Source organism: Syngnathus floridae, chromosome 15 (assembly GCF_059516105.1).
Source record: "Syngnathus floridae isolate MCC-2025c chromosome 15, RoL_Sflo_1.0, whole genome shotgun sequence".
Taxonomy (NCBI): domain Eukaryota; kingdom Metazoa; phylum Chordata; class Actinopteri; order Syngnathiformes; family Syngnathidae; genus Syngnathus; species Syngnathus floridae.
Genome location: NC_142427.1, coordinates 3,522,020 through 3,541,392, shown reverse-complemented (window position 1 = coordinate 3,541,392; position 19,373 = coordinate 3,522,020). Strand labels below are relative to the sequence as shown.

Genomic DNA, 19,373 nt, shown 5'->3' with positions numbered 1-19,373 from the left:
TGGTTGAATTTCAAATTTGGAATTTTTGGTAAACGGGACGTTGTGGAATAGGTAGGCAAAAGATGAACAGTTGAAAGTTGGAATGGGTAGAATCGGTTGAAAAATGTAGAAATTAGAGTAGAAAAACGAAATTTAGAAAAATTTGGTTGAATTTCAAATTTGGAATTTTTGGCAAATGGGAAGTTGTGGAATAGGTTGGCAAAAGATGAACAGTTGAAAGTTGGAATGAGTTGAATCGGTTGAAAAATGTAGAAGTTAGAGTAGAAAAACTAAATTTTGGAGAATTTGGTTGAATTTCAAATTTAAAAATTTGGAGTTTTTGGTAGGTGAGAAGTTGTGGAATAGGCAGGCAAAAGATGAACAGTTGAAAGTTGGAATGGGTTGAATCGGTTGAAAAACGTAGAAGTTAGAGTAAAAAAAACAAAATTTTGTAGAATTTGGTTGAATTTCAAATTTGAAAATTTTGAATATTTGGTATGTGAGAAGTTGTGGAATAGGCAGGCAAAAGATGAACAGTTGAAAGTTGGAATGGGTTGAATCGGTTGAAAAATGTAGAAATTAGAGTAGAAAAACGAAATTACGAAGAATTTGGTTGAATTTCAAATTTGAAAATTTGGAATTTTTTTGTAAGTGGGAAGTTGTGGAATAGGTAGGCAAAAGATGAACAGTTGGAAGTTGGAACGGGTTGAATCGGTCGAAAAATGTAGAAATTAGAGGTGAAAAACGAAATTTCGTGAAATTTTGTCGGAATTTTTAACGTGTGTTAGGTTACGGATTCTAGTTATTGATCTGACTCCAAATTGTGATCAACACTTAACTCATAAATTGCTATGTCCTAATCCACACACTGGCGCACCTAACAATTTTGCGAGTTCGTTCTGTCAAAGAGAAGACCAGTAGATCAATTAGACCAAATTTACCAATTATTTATTCCTGACAAAGCGCACTAATACAGGCCTGGGTCCCGGGTCCCTCACACTAAAACTCGTGCGTTTTTGTGACCACCAAAAGACGACACATTCTTCCGGGTTGCCCAGTTTTAAAGAAACACAATATGAATATTAAAGCATGCAAAATATTGTGAGATGATTGGTGGATGGCCATCTCCTCCCCGTCCAGGTGTCGCTGAGGTCAGACGGTTGAGTTTTCCCCTCGAAGGCCAGTCTCATAGACGTGCTGTTGTTCTCGATCCTCACCGACCTTGAGATTATCTCGTCCGGTACTCCCTGTCTGGGCCTATACACAACACTTCCAAGAAAACAAGTTCATGCAGTTTGCCTGCACATTCCTCGGCCCCCACCAATCCACACGAGCACTTCAATACTAGATATTAATATGATTATAAGTTTAACACAACCTTAAAAAATATGTTTGCAAACTCCCAAAAACACATTTTCCTTTACGTGAAAACGTGAAATTTTCGAATTTGGGAATTTTGGGAATGTCGAGAAATTGCGTGTGAAGGCGAATACTCTGAATCACTTCTTGGGGAATGATGCCGAATGATGTTGAAATGAGTTGAATTTCTTGAGAAATGTGGAAAATAGAAGTGTAATATTAATTTTGGAGAATTTGGTTGAATTTCAAATTTGAAAGTTTGGAATTTTTGGTAAGTGGGAGGTTGTGGAATAGGTAGGCAAAAGATGAACAGTTGAAAGTTGGAACGGGTTGAAACGGTTAAATAATGTAGAAGTTAGAGCAAATCTTGAATCCCCATAGAGAATGAAAAATGGGAATTAAAAGAAAAAGCAATGGCGCCACAATTTTATTAAATTTGGAACAAAAGGAAAAAAAACAGCTTCAGGAGGTTCACTTTTGGGGTTAAAATGTTGAAACGGGTTCAATTGGACAATAAATGCAAAAGTTAGCGCCTAATGTAGCTACCGTATTTGCCGGTGTATTGGTCGACCTTTTTCGATCCAAAATCGACCGAAAAAAATCGACCTCGACTTATACACCGAGTCATAAAATTTAACTTCGTATTCATCGCTTCAAATGTGATGGTAACCAAGGCCGTTTCTCATGCATCTCATTGTGCGTTGCACTTAGAAAATTTGAACCGGGCGGCGTGCGCGAGTGCGCGGCCCGCTGGAAGTCGAATGAGGCGCCGCCACCACCTCCGCGGTGCTTATAAACAGCCGATCCGCTCGGCGGGGGCTATTTTCGGCCACTTGGCTCGTGCGCACGGCCTCCCGGATGTGCCGGGCGGGTGCGCGAGCTCGCCGGCCGCTGGAAGTCGAATGAGACGCCGCGACCACCTCCGCGGTGCTTATAAACAGCCGATCCGCTCGGCGGGGGCTATTTTCGGCCACTTGGCTCGTGCGCACGGCCTCCCGGATGTGCCGGGCGGGTGCGCGAGCTCGCCGGCCGCTGGAAGTCGAATGAGGCGCCGCCACCACCTCCGCGGTGCTTATAAACAGCCGATCCGCTCGGCGGGGGCTATTTTTGGCCACTTGGCTCGTGCGCACGGCCTCCCGGATGTGCCGGGCGGGTGCGCGAGCTCGCCGGCCGCTGGAAGTCGAATGAGGCGCCGCCACCACCTCCGCGGTGCTTATAAACAGCCGATCCGCTCGGCGGGGGCTATTTTCGGCCACTTGGCTCGTGCGCACGGCCTCCCGGATGTGCCGGGCGGGTGCGCAAGCTCGCCGGCCGCTGGAAGTCGAATGAGACGCCGCGACCACCTCCGCGGTGCTTATAAACAGCCGATCCGCTCGGCGGGGGCTATTTTCGGCCACTTGGCTCGTGCGCACGGCCTCCCGGATGTGCCGGGCGGGTGCGCGAGCTCGCCGGCCGCTGGAAGTCCAATGAGGCGCCGCGATCTCCTCCGCGGTGCTTACAAAGTGCCGATCCGCTCGGCTTGGAGCTATTTCCGGCCTCCCGTTGGTGCCGGGTGGCGTGCGCGAGCTCGCCGGCCGCGATCTCCTCCGCGGTGCTTATAAACAGCCGCATGCGCACGGCCTCCCGGAATTTGAACACATTTCGTCAATAAATTTCGCATATTGAATTTTGAAGTTTAATATAATGCAACAATTGAGCTCGACTTATACAAAGGATATATCATAAAATCGTAAATTTCCGTCGAATTTTAGGGGGTCGACTTATACACCGAGTCGACCTGTACACCGGCAAATACGGTATTTAGGGCAGTTAATGTTGAATTAAGGCCACTTCCGGTCTATTTGGGTCACTTCCGGTTTGATTTGAGGCACTTCCGGTCTAGCTGAGGTCACTTCCGGTTTATTTGGGGTCACTTCCGGTTTTAGAAGGTCACTTCCGGTTTAAAAAGGTCACTTCCGGTTTGATTTGGGATCACTTCCGGTTTACCTGAGGTCACTTCCGGTTCATTTGGGGTCACTTCCGGTTTGATTTGGGTCACTTCCGGTCTAAAAAAAACAGCTGGAGTCTAGGACTCACCGTTCTCAAAATAAGGGGGGGGAACATATCCTCACGGGCCACCCGTGAGGATATGTTCCCCCCCTGTAACTTGGGCTAGGAATGAGGGAACCTGTTCAAATTTGCCACACTACCTGAGCAGACCCCCAGGAAGACAGGAAAAAAAACAGCTGGAGTCTAGGACTCACCGTTCTCAAAATAAGGGGGGGGAACATATCCTCACGGGTGCCCCGTGAGGATATGTTCCCCCCCTGTAACTTGGGCTAGGAATGAGGGAACCTGTTCAAATTTGCCACACTACCTGAGCAGACCCCCAGGAAGACAGAAAAAAAAAACAGCTGGAGTTTAGGACTCACCGTTCTCAAAATAAGGGGGGGGAACATATCCTCACGGGCCACCCGTGAGGATATGTTCCCCCCCTGTAACTTGGGCTAGGAATGAGGGAACCTGTTCAAATTTGCCACACTACCTGAGCAGACCCCCAGGAAGACAGAAAAAAAAACAGTTGGAGTCTAGGACTCACCGTTCTCAAAATAAGGGGGGGGAACATATCCTCACGGGTGCCCCGTGAGGATATGTTCCCCCCCCTGTAACTTGGGCTAGGAATGAGGGAACCTGTTCAAATTTGCCACACTACCTGAGCAGACCCCCAGGAAGACAGAAAAAAAAACAGCTGGAGTTTAGGACTCACCGTTCTCAAAATAAGGGGGGGGAACATATCCTCACGGGCCACCCGTGAGGATATGTTCCCCCCCTGTAACTTGGGCTAGGAATGAGGGAACCTGTTCAAATTTGCCACACTACCTGAGCAGACCCCCAGGAAGACAGGAAAAAAAACAGCTGGAGTCTAGGACTCACCGTTCTCAAAATAAGGGGGGGGGAACATATCCTCACGGGTGCCCCGTGAGGATATGTTCCCCCCCTGTAACTTGGGCTAGGAATGAGGGAACCTGTTCAAATTTGCCACACTACCTGAGCAGACCCCCAGGAAGACAGAAAAAAAACAGCTGGAGTTTAGGACTCACCGTTCTCAAAATAAGGGGGGGGAACATATCCTCACGGGCCACCCGTGAGGATATGTTCCCCCCCTGTAACTTGGGCTAGGAATGAGGGAACCTGTTCAAATTTGCCACACTACCTGAGCAGACCCCCAGGAAGACAGAAAAAAAACAGCTGGAGTCTAGGACTCACCGTTCTCAAAATAAGGGGGGGGAACATATCCTCACGGGCCACCCGTGAGGATATGTTCCCCCCCTGTAACTTGGGCTAGGAATGAGGGAACCTGTTCAAATTTGCCACACTACCTGAGCAGACCCCCAGGAAGACAGAAAAAAAACAGCTGGAGTCTAGGACTCACCGTTCTCAAAATAAGGGGGGGGAACATATCCTCACGGGCCACCCGTGAGGATATGTTCCCCCCCTGTAACTTGGGCCAGGAATGAGGGAACCTGTTCAAATTTGCCACACTACCTGAGCAGACCCCCAGGAAGACAGAAAAAAAGCCAGTCGATGTCCAGGACTCACCGTTCTCAAAATGGGAGGGGGCACAAATATTCACGCCTTGACATTTTTTATAGCGTTCCTGTTACAATTTTTATCCCACCACCTTTCACTTTGCTTGGGACAAAAGGAGCCTTCAGAACTGAAATTTCTTCTCAATTATTCATTCAAATCAATTCACTCAAATCATTGTCGTTATGAAAGTGTTGGATTCTGTCCACAATTTAGGGAGCGCGTTATCTGCGCCTCACGGCAAAAGCCTTTGCCAATCACCTGTTATTCAATTTACTCACTGCGTGCTCGTTTGATTTCTTCAGATTTAGGAAAATGCAAAGACACTGAAGCAGAAATTAGACTTAGACCGATTGGTTGAGTTCAATCACAATTCTTGTTCAAAAAGCTCTGTTTTCAGGAAAGTGCAATACAGCGCTGGGCCCTTCAAGAGCGGAAAGTCTCCATTCAGAAAAGGCAAAGTCCAAGGTTGTTAGATCAGTTTTATATTCAGTAGCACATTGTGGGCTGGGATTGATGGGCGATGAGTCTTCGGGGTGGGGCAAGTTCGAAGGAGAGTCTGCTTCCATGGGAGTGGTGCTGGTTATGGGCGATTCGGTGTGTTGGTGGGGGGCTGTTGGTGTGTGTGTGTGGAGGGGGCTGTTGTCTTCCATCCCGTCTCTCGGCCTTGGCGATCATCTTTGGCCGAGTTCTCGGGTGGCTCCTTCTGGCACCCACTGGTTTTATCTCCACGTGACCTTCCTGTGAACATTCTTCTCCAATCTTGGACATACACTGTCGTACCGCATTCAACCGTATCTTTTCTTTGTTAGGCAAACTATTTCCCTCTGTGCAGAGCGTTCAGTAGTAATCAAAAACTGGCGTCTAGCATTAGTCAAAACATAAGATACAATCAAGTACTGAACGGTCAAGACGACTCTGGCCGTGTCCATGATTCACAGAAAAAACATCAGGCATGCATTCCACAGTTCCTTAAGGGTCATTGAGCTATTTAGGCAATATATCAAAAGTCATTTGTTATTTCAAAGTCCTCAGAAATATATATATCAGATCATAAAGTTATAAAAACCTTTCTCATCACCACTTATCAAAAATGTCTAGTTATGTCTTCTTTATTGATTTGGTGTGTAGGTATAATTATATGCTTCAAATGTTTCTTTTATTTATTTAATATGTGAATATACTTGTCTGCTTATGTACTTTATTCAATGAGGTTTGAGCATATCTGTTTTTGTAGCGAGGCAGGACTTTTTGTATTTCGACCTCATTCCTTCAAAAGATTTGATCACAAAACGTGTGTGGCTTTTTCTTAAATGAACACGTTTGACATTGCTAGAGTGTCAGCTTTTAATTATATTGCGCTGTCATTTTAAAGCAAATTAATAAATGCAACAATATTAATTTGCTTTGAAAATACCTGAGTAATAAAATGGATGGATGAATGATGATTACAATTAAGAATAAAGTCTCCTTTGTAATATATACTCCTTGTAGCATGTAACGGTACCCAAAAGGAGGAGTTTCTTTGCATCGAGGTTTATGCAAAGAGCTCACGTAATTATATCGTTGCTTTTTGGTGAAGTGAGTGAGTGTTCCGTCTTTACGACTGGTCTTTGAATGCTTCAATGGCAGAACGCGGATGAATTTAAAGACATCAAATGAGAATAATCCTTTATAAAAATTAAAATTGACTGACGCAAACGTGAATTCTTCATGTTTTTATTGAAAACAACATAGTGCTGACGCCGTACGACGCCGTACGGCATCGGTTTTTCGCTTTCCAAACAGGGCGTGCGCGCTCCCGCGGCAGGGGGAACAAAATCTCACGGGGGAACCAAATCGAGCACAACACCGTCTATCAGTGTTGTGTGACGTCAGAAGTCGCGCGTTGACTTGTGTTTGTTGCAGAACTACCCACCCACACACACACCCCACCCCCACACACACATACATAAAACACATCCCACACACCTTTTACACGCTTCATACCATAATTGTACACAAGAATCACATTCACACACCCAAAGACTCACCCATGAACACTACTATATGAACACCTGCTCTCATATTATTATGACAAAACGTGTGCCTTCGCCAATTTGCCTGTATGCCCTCATGATTCAGTAAAGCAATCAAAACCAAACCACGTCTTCCCTCCTGTGTTCTGACCGACACCTGGGGCTGAATAGAGCATAGACATCCCAGCCCCGGCCAAATACAGTCCTCAGGCTCCCCAACATAGCCAATGGTTTATTATTCTATATTTTTTCAATATTTTATTTTTATTGCTACAGTTAACATAGTATTTGTAACTACAATGTATTTGTTCACAGCATTGTACAAATGTCAATGAAATGTATGCATAGAACATTTTTTCTGTTGTCGTTGCTGTTTATGAATGAATAACACAACTCGCCATCCAAACGTGAGGTGAGATTTTAAATCATGAAGGGATTAAAAGTAATCATATGGCATCATGCTGACATTTGAGGCTGTCATGAGATTAAAAATCATGTCTAAATTTAGATATAAAGTAGACATGTTCTGGCTTTTAAAAATACTGTGGTCATATAACAATGATTCAGTCAATCAATTTTATATGTTATAATCATGATAAAGCGATTCTATTTCAGGTTCCTGTGATGATGGTTTTGAAACGGTGATTAATTTTGGTCACTCAATGTCACTCTTTCTGTATTTAGTCAATGGCTTGTTTAATTATGATTACTCTGCTTATGTATTTTGTATTGTGCTTTTGGTTAAGTACTGAGCACTGAAGTTCAAAATGCAGGTGTCTTCTCTCATGCCAGATGACAAAATAACTTATACCTGATCTCATACAAAAGAACCATCCAGGAGCAAATGATTTGTGTCGCGCACACCCATTCTCAATTGTGCATTCTTTGTAGTGTTGAAGTTTGGTATACCACACACCCATTCTCAATTGTGCGTTCTTTGTAGTGTTGAAGTTTAGTATAAAGTTAAATAACATTAAAAATATTATGATCAATTGTCATTAGTACTACAGTTGTGCATTGTGACTACTGTATAATTAAAAGCTGTTTTTGACTAGTTAGGAAATATTGACTTTCAATCTCGGCACTGTGACTTAATCTGGTCGTGATGATGTTGAAATCTCATCCCAGTCTTGTCATTTTTTTCCTTCTTGCTCGATTATCCTAGTATGTCATTGTAAAAGTATGAACCAATTACATTTGTATATTGAGCTACCACTGTCTCCCTGTATGTTAGCAATGCTAACACCTTGATCAATGCTTCATTTTTTCCATCTTGGTATTTTCAACTCGGTATTTGTAATCATAAAATACAATTCAAAGCATTGTGGAAACGTCACTTAATTATTTTTTTCCCCTTTGTTTTTTCTTCTCCTGCAGGACACAACTCAACTTTCAAGGTTAGGCATGATTCAGTCAGTCAATTTTATGTTAGAGCGACATAAACGCGCAAAATAACGACGTAAATATAATGCTGGTGAAATGTCTTTGCTCGGAAGCTTCACACGTCACTTCCGTGTTTGGCGAAGCTACAGCCAATCCGCGACGTGCTCCCAGCACCGAGCATCGCGGTGACATATGAAAGCCACTTCCGATACCGAGCGAAGCGGTGTCTGTCATATGAGAGAGGCTGCCATACGGATGCGCTTGCCTTATTTCGACTGGTGCCGATCTTCACCTTCAAAGCCATGAACTCTGTTTGTTCGAGAGCCAACAACTGTTTCGACTTCTCGACCAACGTCATGATGACCTTAGCCTTCGGCTGTTATATCACCACCGTGTTGATCGACACAAGCGTTCCCGTGGACATCCGTGCCACCAAAGTCATGCTGAGAAATGTCTACAACGTGACCGGATTCGGGGAGCCCTGTGATATGGTTTACATCACCTTTGACCTCTCGGTGGATTTGCAGCCGGTATTCAACTGGAATGTCCTACAGCTCTACATCTTTGTGTTTGCCGAGTACGCGACACCGAAAAATGCTTTGAACCAGGTGATGCTTTGGGACAAGACTGTCTATCGAGGAAAAGACACGCTGTACCTCAGAGACCAAAAATCCAAATACTTCTTCTGCGATGACGGAAACGGACTGAGGGCCCACGAGAACATCACCCTGACGCTGTCCTGGAACGTCATTCCCGTCGCTGGAAGTCTGGCCATTGTACCCGGGAATGGATACACCAGTCTGCCCTTTCCCAAGACATATGAGACTCCCACCAGCTATTTGTGAGACACAAAGTTGAAGCTTGGCGTTTACTGCCCATTCTTGATTTGCGGGCTTTGTACAATCATCACGTATGGCTGTGGAATAAAGGAACATTTTGCTGCACCCTCTTGTGTCTATTCTTTTTCAGTTTACAACATCAAGTCTTCTTTGAGAGGGCTTTGTGTAAGAAAACACTTTGTGTAAGAAACACTTTAAGCATATCATTATACCTACACACCAAGTCAATAAAGAAGACATAACTAGACATTTTTGATGAGTGGTAATGAGAAAGGTTTTTATAACTTTATGATCTGATATTGTATATATATTTCTGAGCACTTTGAAAATAACAAATGTTTTTTGATATATTGCCTGAATAGCTTCATGACCCTTAAGGAACTGCTCAATGCATGCCTGATGATTTTCTAAATCACGGACACTGCCAAAGTCGTCTAAAAATGTTCAGTACTTGATTGTATCTTACGTGTTGACTAATGCTAGACGCCCGTTTTCGATGACTACCGAACGTTCTGGACAGAGGGAAATATTTTGCCTAACAAAGAAAAGATACGGTTGAAAGCATGATTAAACTAAGAATATGATGACGTAAGCAAGTACATGGAGATCAAAAGAACAAAGAAACAAAAAGATGGTAAGTGGTGAGTGCAAACTTTGCATAGACAGGGAACATTGATAAATACGTCAATGATGTCACAGCCAAAAGCTCACATCATTCCGTACAAAATGACAAAATTGAAAGAATGATGAATGGATGAGGTGCGACAGTGTATGTGCAAGAATGGAGGAGAATGTTTACAGGAAGGTCACTTGGAAATAAAACCAGCAGGTGCCAGAGGGAGACAGCCAAGCCAAAGATGATCGTCAAGGCTGAAAGACGGAAAGGAAAACAACAGCCCCCGCACATCGAATCGCCCGTAATCAGCACCCGACCCCACGGACCCACTCCCATGGAATCAGACTCTCCTGCGAACTTGCCCCGCCCCAAAGACTCATCACCCATCAAACTCGGCCCACACTGGCATGTGCAACTGAATATACATAAGCTGACCAAAAAACCTTGAATGTTGCCTTTTCTGAATGGAGACTTTCCGCTCTTGAAGGGCCCAGCGCTGTATTGTACTTTCCTGAAAACAGAGCTTTCTTGACAAGAATTGTGATTGAACTCAACCAACCTGTGTAAGTCTAATTTCTGCTTCAGTGTCTCAGCATTTTCCTAAATCTGAAGAAATCAAACGAGCACGCGGTGAGTCAATTGGATAACAGGTGATTGGCAAAGGCTTTTGCCATGAGGCGCAGATAACGCGCTCCCTAAATTGTGGACAGAATCCAGCACCAGCACAAAAGTAGGTGGAGTGCTTTGACACGCTTATGAGCGTCAAACACGCCAGCGGACGAAAGCAGGAAAGCAGGCGGTTGTAAGAGTCATGAATGGGCCTTGTTGCCATGGTGAAACAGTTAGTTAGTACTTGCTAGTTAGTTAATGTTAAGGTGTCAATAAAAGCCTTGACGAGTTCCTACTGTCCCACTCGTGGCATCATCACTGAAAATTCACAGAGCGTCGCCGTGGAACGTTGCACCCCCGTCCATCATCTGTATGTGGTTTTCCACCTGGCAGAGCTGGAGGCCAAGGAGGCGTGCGATTGGCTGAGAGCTGCTGGATTCCCTCAGTATGCGCAGCTGTACGAAGGTAACGCTCTTGAGCGCTTTTGTTTGGCTTTCCACTATTCCTTCCACTTGTCCACTTGTCTCGTCTGCTCTTTGCGCTTCCTGGCTAGAAGAAGGGGACGGACGAGCTGTCGGGGGTCATGGGAAAGGCCTCGTAATCACAACTGGGACTCCAGCAGCGTTCTTCTCCCTCTCGTTTCCGGTCACATTCACTCATGCCATTGTTCATTTGTAAGCGTTCAGGCGGCCATTTTGACTGTGCTGAATGAATATTACTCTGGAAAAGAAACGGAAACGAGCAGTTTGGAGGAGAAACTTGCTAAGATTCCATTTTGAATTGCCTTTGCGCTTACTGGCGAGAAATGGAAGAGTATTACAGAAGATCACTTAGAGAAAAGACAAAAAAGACTCCCGGCAAGTCTCTCCTTCTCTCAGATGCTCAGTTTCCCATCAATATTTCCGCGGTGAAAAGAGACCACGACTTTTTGGATGGAGACCTGGTGGAGCCTCTGTCGCGGTAAGCTTCTCGCCTGCTTTCCAACTTCTCTACTGGACCATTCCCAGAGAGGAAAAACTGTCCTGGGTGGCCGTGTGCGTGTGTGTGTGTTGCAGTCGCCTCAACACACTGAACAAGTCCGCCTCCATGAAACTGGACATCAGCCACCCCAGAAAGAAAGTAAGTTGAACCTGTTTGTTCGATTACTTTATGGGCCCCACCTCTAGCAAATATTTGACGATTTTATGTCAGTTTGGACCTTGACCCAAATGTTCCCGGACCTCTCGAGAGTCCTTGCGCAGTGCTGATAAATCCCGACAGAAATGTCCCAAAAGCGAAAGGAGACCTCTTGATGCAGTGCTTCAAATTGCTTCATCCGCAGGGGGAAGACGCTGACAAAGATGAGCCGACAGCCATCAGCAAACGTTGGACGTTTGTGTGGAGCAGTCACCGCTGGTCCCGCCTGGAGGACATGCTGTCAGACGGCGTGGCGAGCAGCGAGAGCGCTCTGAGCGAGCTGAGCGAACAGGAGCTGGCAGCGGACGCCATGTCGATGGCGTCCCTGTCAGTGGTGTCCCTGTCAGCCTCCTACCAGCCGCCATCCCGCAACCTCCCATGCTGCCCATCAAAGGGTGCCGCCACGGACAGGCAGGGCGCAGCAAAGCCAAGGAGTTCCAGCGGCGGATGGAGCTGATGCTCACCTGGGGGCCGTCCACCATGCGCAAAAGCTCCTAGAGCAGACCCCCTATGGTCATTAGCAGGCCCATGCTGCAAAGGGAGGAACCGCTGGCCCTGCGGGTCCTGCAATGCAACCCCATCAGCCAGTTAGAGCAAAACCTGGCTTGGGAAGACGGACAAACCTCGGTCAGCCACTGCGGCGGCAAACTTGACGCCGATCTTTCCGGGATGAACGTGAGCCCCGTTGGTGAGCCCCTGAGAGCCCGGACTGCCAGCAAACGAAGCGGTGAGTCCCAGGAGCTCTCACTGCAGGGCGCGGGGCTTGACGGGCAGAGGGCCCACTTCCGCTCGCATCAAAACCTCCTCATCCACGTCCCCAAAGACCATAAACCGGGCACTTTCCCCAAAGCGCTGTCCGTTGAGAGCCTCACGCTTGGGAGAAGCTCCGCCGACCCAGCCGCTTCTCCCTCGACCAAAAGCATGAACCTGGATGACATCTGGTCAGGCTGTCCGCCGTCCAAGCCCCCCTGCCCGAAAGCGCAGAGGGGTAGCAGAGCCAGCATGTATGACAACGTCCCCGGGTCCCACCTCTACGCCAGCACGGGAGACCTCCTGGACCTGGAGAAAGAGGACAACCTGTTCCCCCACTTGGATGACATCATCCAGCACGTCTGTGGCCTGCAACAGATTGTGGACCACTGGAGCCGCAGTGTGCTCGCCGACAGTGAGAACGGCGAAGACGACGAGGGCAGGACCACACCCATCTTGCCAAACGATAGCCATTCCAGCGGGACCACTCGAGACAGAAGGGATTCCGGCGTCGGGGCCTCCTTGACAAGACCTCAGTAAGGAATGCGTTGAGACCTGGGCTGCCAAACTTGTCATCGCTGGCAATGGAAATCATTCCTCAGAAAATGCTGACAAAAATTCATTATCAGGGAATTGTGGAAAGAAATCCATGAAAAGTCATAAAATACCCAAAACTCAATTATCTAGCCTGGCAAACATATTTCGGGGGGGGGGGCAGTCCATCCCTCCCTTCCTTAGCTCCGCCAGTGATTGCAGGGCACTTTTTTGTAATGTATTACAATTGAGTTTGTGCGCCCACAGATTTTTTTTTTTATGGTTTGTCGGCAGCTTCAGGGTTCAGTTTGACAACTGCTGGTCTCGACAATTGCTTTGACAACCCGTCAAGCGCTAGAAAAAACAGAAAGCCCCTTGCGTGTTTGCAGGGTGCGACAGACCACTATCCATCTCAAGCAATGGTCTTGGTCGCCGCACATCAGCAGCCAGTCGGCCGCTTAGCTCAGCCTGCTGCGCAGGTTCTCCTTGCTGCGTCTCACCGCCATCATGGAGAAGTACCCCGTGTCCAACAAGCAAGGCTGGACCTGGTGGGTCCCCGAAACGATTTTTGCTGAACAAGAGTCTCTGTTGAAACGTTTGCTGAGCAAGAGGCTCCGTTGAAACGTTTGCTGAGTAAGAGGCTCCATTGAAACGTTTGCTGAGCAAGAAGCTCCATTGAAACGTGCTCTGCCTCGTGTTTTTGTGCAGGTCTGTGCCCAAATTCATGAAGCGTACGAAGTCTCCAGACCCCAAAGACAAGAGCGTGTTTGGGGTCCCACTTATGGTGCACGTCCGCCGGTGCGGCTTCCCGCTGCCCCTTGGCCTTCAGCAAGCCCTGGCACACCTCAGGAGGTGCGGTCTGGAACAGGTACTCGTGACCTGGAGACCTTTCCAAGGCAAAGCCCACGTTTTGCCGCAACAAATGCTCATTGGCCACTTTCCCTCCAGGTGGGCCTGTTCCGCAAGTCCGGCGTGAAGTCTCGTATCCAAATGCTGCGTCAGCAGTGCGACGCCTCGCCCGATGCCGTCAACTGTGAGGAGCAGTCGGCTTACGACGTGGCCGACATGCTCAAGCAGTTCTTCCGGGACCTTCTGGAACCGCTGCTGAGCAACAAGCTGGGCCAAACCTTCCTGCACATCTACCAGTGTACATGGCAGGCTACGGGCCGAGACTTTGAACGCTTGCCGAGCGCACGCTGACGTTGCCTTGGCCCCCGCAGATGTGCCCGAGGAGCAGCGTCTGCAGGCGCTGCGAGCGGCCATCTTACTGATGGCGGACAAGAACCGGCAGGCGCTACAGACGCTGCTCTGCTTTTTGTGCGACGAGGCGGCTCAGGTGGACCAAAACCAGATGACTGCTGCCAACCTCGCTGTCTGCCTGGCGCCGTCCCTCTTCCACCTCAGTCTGACCAGGAGCGGCGCGCTCCCACCGAGGTACGCCATCGCTGCTTTTGCTAACCCTAACTGTAACCCCCACCCTCCCATTGACATTGTCTGTTGTTCTTCTGATGATTGACGCCCAAGGTCCATCCAGCGAAAGCACGCCAGTGGCCGACCCGATCAGAAAGACTTGGACGAGAACATGGCCGCCACTCAAGGCCTGGCTCACATGATCACCGAGTGTCAGCGCCTTTTTCAGGTCTGCTGTCTTTCTCTTTCCTTTCTCTCTCCTTCATGAGCAGAAAGGCCAGCCCCTCTTTGGGGCTCCTCCATATTTGACTACCGCTAAAGACTCCATTTAAGGCCAAAAGCCTCGGACCGCTTTCGAGCTCTAGTCTCGCGAGACTGGCAGCCAGCCAACGGCAGCACACGCAGCCGCGGTTGGCGGACCGCTTGGCAGTTGCTCACATGATGGAGTGAAACTCATGTAATGCTCCTCCCACAGATCCCGGACGAGATGGTAAGCCGGTCCTACGCGGAAGCCGTGCTTGCGGCGCCACCGCTGGACGAGCTGGGTGGGGTGCGTTGGGTGGACAGGGACGAAGACGAGGGGGACGATGAAGATGAGCCAGACGATGGATCCTACCATGCACACATGCGCAAGCTGATCCGCAACCTTGTCAAAGAGAGCCGAGACAAGAGTAAAGCCTGGACATGTCGACCGGCGGGAGAACATGTGGAACTGTCCTGCAAAAAGGTTCTGACTCCATCAGCACTCGCCTCTCAGTACACACTCAAATCCAAAGCAGGCGGGCACATGAGCGCATTGTTGCTTGCGTAAGCAGTGGCACTAAAGCCCGAGTCTCAAGTTGATGGGGTCAGGCCTTCAGGTGGCTGATGGTACTCCTCTTCGGCGTTGGCGCGTCAGCACGGAGGTGGAGGCCGCACCCGCTGAGGTTCTTCACCGGCTGCTGCGAGAGCGGCCCCTCTGGCAGATAGCGCTTGAGCAGGAAGAAGTCTTGGAAGCGCTGGACAAGCAAATGGACGTGTACCGGTTCTCCTGTGTCAACATGCCGTCGCAGCCCCTCTCGGACTTTGTGCTGCTCAGGTACTCACGTGAACGCTTTCCCAGCTGAGGCGTGCCGTCACACGTCCGTCGCCATCCTGCCTCACGTCAGGTCATGGCGTTCAGACCCCGTGAAAGGTTGCTCTGCGTTGGTGTGTGTGTCGGTGGATCGCGACCATGTCCCGCGTGTGCCGGCAGTACGGGCTGTGGTCCTGGAGTCCCATTACCTGCTGGAGCCCTGCGGTGTGCCGACCAGAACCAGACTGACACACTTGTCCAGGGTAGACCTTAGGTAGGACAAACAACCCTGATTTGTTCTGATTTTCTTGTCATTCTCGCTTGTGGCCTGCAGGGGGCGCGCTCCGGAATGGTACAAAAAGGCGTACGGCCACCTGTGCTCCAACGAGGCGCAGAGGATCCGAGCCTCGTTCCTCGGTGCACCCGGCCGGTGAGAACTGCACGGTACAAGAACACGTCTGCGTACCGTCGCCGTTGGTAGACTTTTTATTGTTCATCCTCGCTCATGCTGTTTTAATGTCATTTGTGAATGGGACATTCTGGACTTACCGAAAAGGTAAAAAAAAGCGAAGAGTTCCACTTTTCATTGTCAAGTCGAAGACATGTGATGATGATGCTTCCGGGAAGCATGATGTGTGCGCAGGCACGTACTTCTGGGTGTGCGTCTGTGTGAGTATGTGTGAAAGTGCGAGAGGATGTGCCTGCGAGAGGAATTGTGTGTGCAAGTGAGAGAGATCACTAAGAACAGTGCGTGTGTGGAATGTGTCAGTATGATACATAGTAAATGTGTGTGAGAGTGAGGGCACGCATGTGAAAGTGTGTGTAAGAGTGAAAATTTGCATGCGTGTGTGTGTGTTGCGAATAATAACTTGTAAGTGTGTTGCTATCATATTGATATGCTAACAGTAAGCAATAAGAAACAAACGAATGCTTTGTTGCTAGTGCTTCTAAGGCGGAGCCTGCATCGCTATGGCAACGCTGTGATATGATCCGTTGCCACAGAATTCCTAATTTTAAATAAAATGATACAAAACAACAAGGGTTATATTCATTTCTTTTTTACGACTCAAACACTGAGCATATTTGCTCATGTGACAGCAAAAGCTCAGCCTAAATTTTTGGAATATATAACAATGATATTTCTGAAAAATATTTAGGTTCTAGTAACTCAAGCAACCAAAAAATCGAATTGATGTTTTTTTTCAAGCATTATGGAGCACTCATCATCGTGGATATGTCCTGAATCTATTCCCTGCATAAAGACAACAAATGACAACTGATTTGATCATGCGTGAACCTCAATGCAACGTAGATGCAGCGTTTACATTGATGACGATCTGTATCAGATCGGGAATAATCATTCTCTGTGTGTCCACATAATAGCGCTGTTGTCGTGCCAACATAATGGATACATCCAGCTACCATCCGGACATCGGACTCCGCATTTATCCTTTTATTTGTGTATCAATACCTCCATCCATCTCTCTCGATAGCCATCTAAAAACCCACCGGCCGTCTTTAAATTCCCTCTAGTGTCACTCATCGGTCCATCCAATGACCTTCATCATCCATTGAACTTCATCAACCAATCCATTCATTTATGTTGTCAATCAGTTCATCCACCTCAATTGGACATCCAGCCAACTACGCGACTGTCCAGCTTCAGTATTGGCGTATCAATATAGCCATCATCGATCCACCCATTCAGTCTTCAACCAGCAATTAATCAGCTATCTGTCGTTCATCTTTTCATCCATTCATCCATCCATCCATCCATCCATCCATCCATCCATCCATCCATCCATCCATCCATCCATCCATCCATCCGTCCGTCCGTCCATCCCTCCATCCATTCATCCATCCATTCATCCATCCATGTCGGAGTTATTCTCTGTCACAACAGACATCAACTTCCAGTCAAGTGCATGTTGCCTACTTGTGTCACTTCCTGTCCACTCTGGCAAAGCCACTTCAAACCAACACTCTGCAACCCTGAAAGGGGACCGAGCTCTTGGTGAATGGATGCAACAGAACGAAGGGCAAGAGTTCCAGCCAATCAGCAGACAGAGTCAGAACTGAGGCGCCCTGCAGCAAGAACCCTTTGTCTTACTCAAGACAAAGCTTTATAAGCCTTTGTGTCATATGACAAAAGAGTGTGACACACGCGCGCACGCACACACACTCACACACGCACTCGAAGTAAGGCCAGAGAATATCACCGCGATGCCGACCCTGTCAGCAGACCGCATCTCAAGGAAGCGAGTGGCGGAACATCACGAGTGGCGGCTGCATGTAGTGAAAACCCATTCTGACACAAACACACAGGCAGGCACTTGCAAACGCAGACATCCTTTCCTCATTGTGAAGTGATCTGACTTCCAGCAGATGTGACCTGCTATAGGAAGCAATGCACCGTGAGCCATCTAGGCAATAAAGGTACTAAGCAGCTGCTACTAGTAGGCTACTAGAAATAACTAATGGTATTTTATTGATTTGTTGTATTCATTAAAAAACATCTTATTGTATCATCTTAGTTGACGCATTGTGTGTCATATAAAGAAAATGTATGTAATTAATAGATTCAACGTGGTTAAGTAAAATAAGTACTGTATCTTTTATTGTGTCTAATTGTGTAACAGTATTTTGAACATTTCTCATATAGTGACGGCATCATTCGCACTAGGACAGCTACGTGCGCGTGCACGCGCGCCTCGGGACTGAGGACGCGAGCTACCAGGGGGTCCAAGTGCGCATGCGCATGTGCGGTCAACAGCGGCCCACCGCAGCCAGGGGGCGTCAACATGGCGCTGTTGGACGCTGGCGTCGACCTAGCTGACTGACAGAGAGCGAGCGAGCAAGTGAGTCGTACGCGGCCGGGAGGAGAGAGAGCCCGACCCCCCCACACCACCATCACCCAGCCGTATGAAGCCGAGCACGGTGCGAGGACAGCCGCGTCGCTTGTGAACGTTCGCCCGCTCCCAGTGCGGTTCCTCCCGCGTGGTGGATGTGTTTGTCTCCGCTGCCGCGGAGCCTCAGCTTGTAGGGCAGGTGCTAGACACCCGTTCCCGTCCCCTCCTCTGAAGAGAGGGGTGGAAAATGTCGAGCGACAAGCTGCATTCGGCTTGTTCGCTGGCGCCCGCAGACTCTGCCTCCTCTTCACCGCCGCAACCGCCTCTTCCGGGGGAGAGGATGCCGTCGTCCGCCGCGGGTCCCGTGGTGCTGCCGGCCGGTGTCATCAACCCCACCGTCCCGATCAGGAATATCCAGATGAAATTCGCTGTGCTGGTGGGCCTCATCCAGGTCGGCGAGGTGAGCAACCGGGACATCGTGGAGACTGTTCTCAACCTGGTGAGTGTATCGCACCCCCCCCCCCCCCCCCCAACGCCACCTCCATCACGCACAATGAATCCTCCATGTTTTATTTGACGCCTCTTGACTCTCGTTGAAGGGATGATGTCATTTGTTTTTTCTTCTGTTCATGGAGTTCGACCATTTAATGTGAATTTTAATCGCTCAAGTGAGCGTTTGCGTCCCTCCCTCGCTCCCCTCTCATCCTCTTCCTCATCCTGATCAGGAGCGGCCATTGGTGACTTAATGGCGCCGATAAAAGACCTCCCCCCCTCCCCCCTTTTTTTTCCTGCTGCCTGGTGCAGGTGGTGTCAAAATGGCACCAAAATGAACAAAGGCCCACTTAGCATGACGACGCTATCCATCGTTATGCATCCATTGTGGTTGATAGGAGGAGGCTCGTAAGGTTTTTGGCTAGAGAGGGGGGGGATTGCACAAGGCCCCATCCATGGCAAAAAGTGAGGTTCAGGGTGGCACACATGGACACGTGTACAACCCCCCCATCATTGTTAATGTGGAGCTTGTAATGCAGCCGTCACCCTATCAGATTTGAATCCCGCTTTTTTGGCTCACGAAACAGTCGCTGCTGCTAAGCTATGCTACTCCCCTTCCTCTATGCATCATACATGCATGTGAGCGGCCATGTTGTTTTTAGCTCAAGAGCTGACCTCAGGTCAGCCATGTTTCTTGCTGGTTTTATCTCCTCTTTTGCCACTGTGGCCTATTTAAAT

General features: G+C 48.2%; 1 protein-coding gene, 1 long non-coding RNA gene and 2 pseudogenes across 10 annotated transcripts in view; 3 read left to right on the top strand and 1 right to left on the bottom strand.

Annotated features, from left to right (window-relative positions):
* Positions 1-901: 901 nt before the first annotated feature.
* LOC148385892 (uncharacterized) lies at positions 902-18,882 on the bottom strand. The gene is made up of 2 exons (XR_015862887.1): positions 17,231-18,882; positions 902-1,248 (listed from the first exon to the last, which is right to left on the bottom strand). It is a non-coding gene; the product is annotated as an uncharacterized LOC148385892 (long non-coding RNA).
* On the top strand, positions 8,307-9,250 carry LOC148385894 (signal peptidase complex subunit 3 pseudogene; annotated as a pseudogene).
* LOC148385893 (stAR-related lipid transfer protein 13-like) lies at positions 10,592-16,324 on the top strand (annotated as a pseudogene). The gene is made up of 14 exons (XR_015863240.1): positions 10,592-10,606; positions 10,703-10,835; positions 11,249-11,330; positions 11,426-11,489; positions 11,692-12,832; positions 13,220-13,378; positions 13,539-13,698; positions 13,779-13,977; positions 14,051-14,264; positions 14,355-14,469; positions 14,716-14,967; positions 15,101-15,318; positions 15,389-15,568; positions 15,629-16,324. The product of XR_015863240.1 is annotated as an stAR-related lipid transfer protein 13-like (transcript).
* Positions 17,487-19,373, top strand: part of nbeaa (neurobeachin a) — a 35,925-nt gene continuing 34,038 nt past the window's right edge. For all 8 annotated transcript variants that reach the window (XM_088397566.1, XM_088397561.1, XM_088397564.1 and 5 more), the window contains exons 1-2: positions 17,487-17,730; positions 17,957-18,642. In XM_088397566.1, the coding sequence (XP_088253692.1) occupies positions 18,391-18,642 (252 nt within the window). In that variant the 5' untranslated portion in view covers positions 17,487-17,730; positions 17,957-18,390. The remainder of the gene's footprint in view (positions 17,731-17,956; positions 18,643-19,373) is intronic.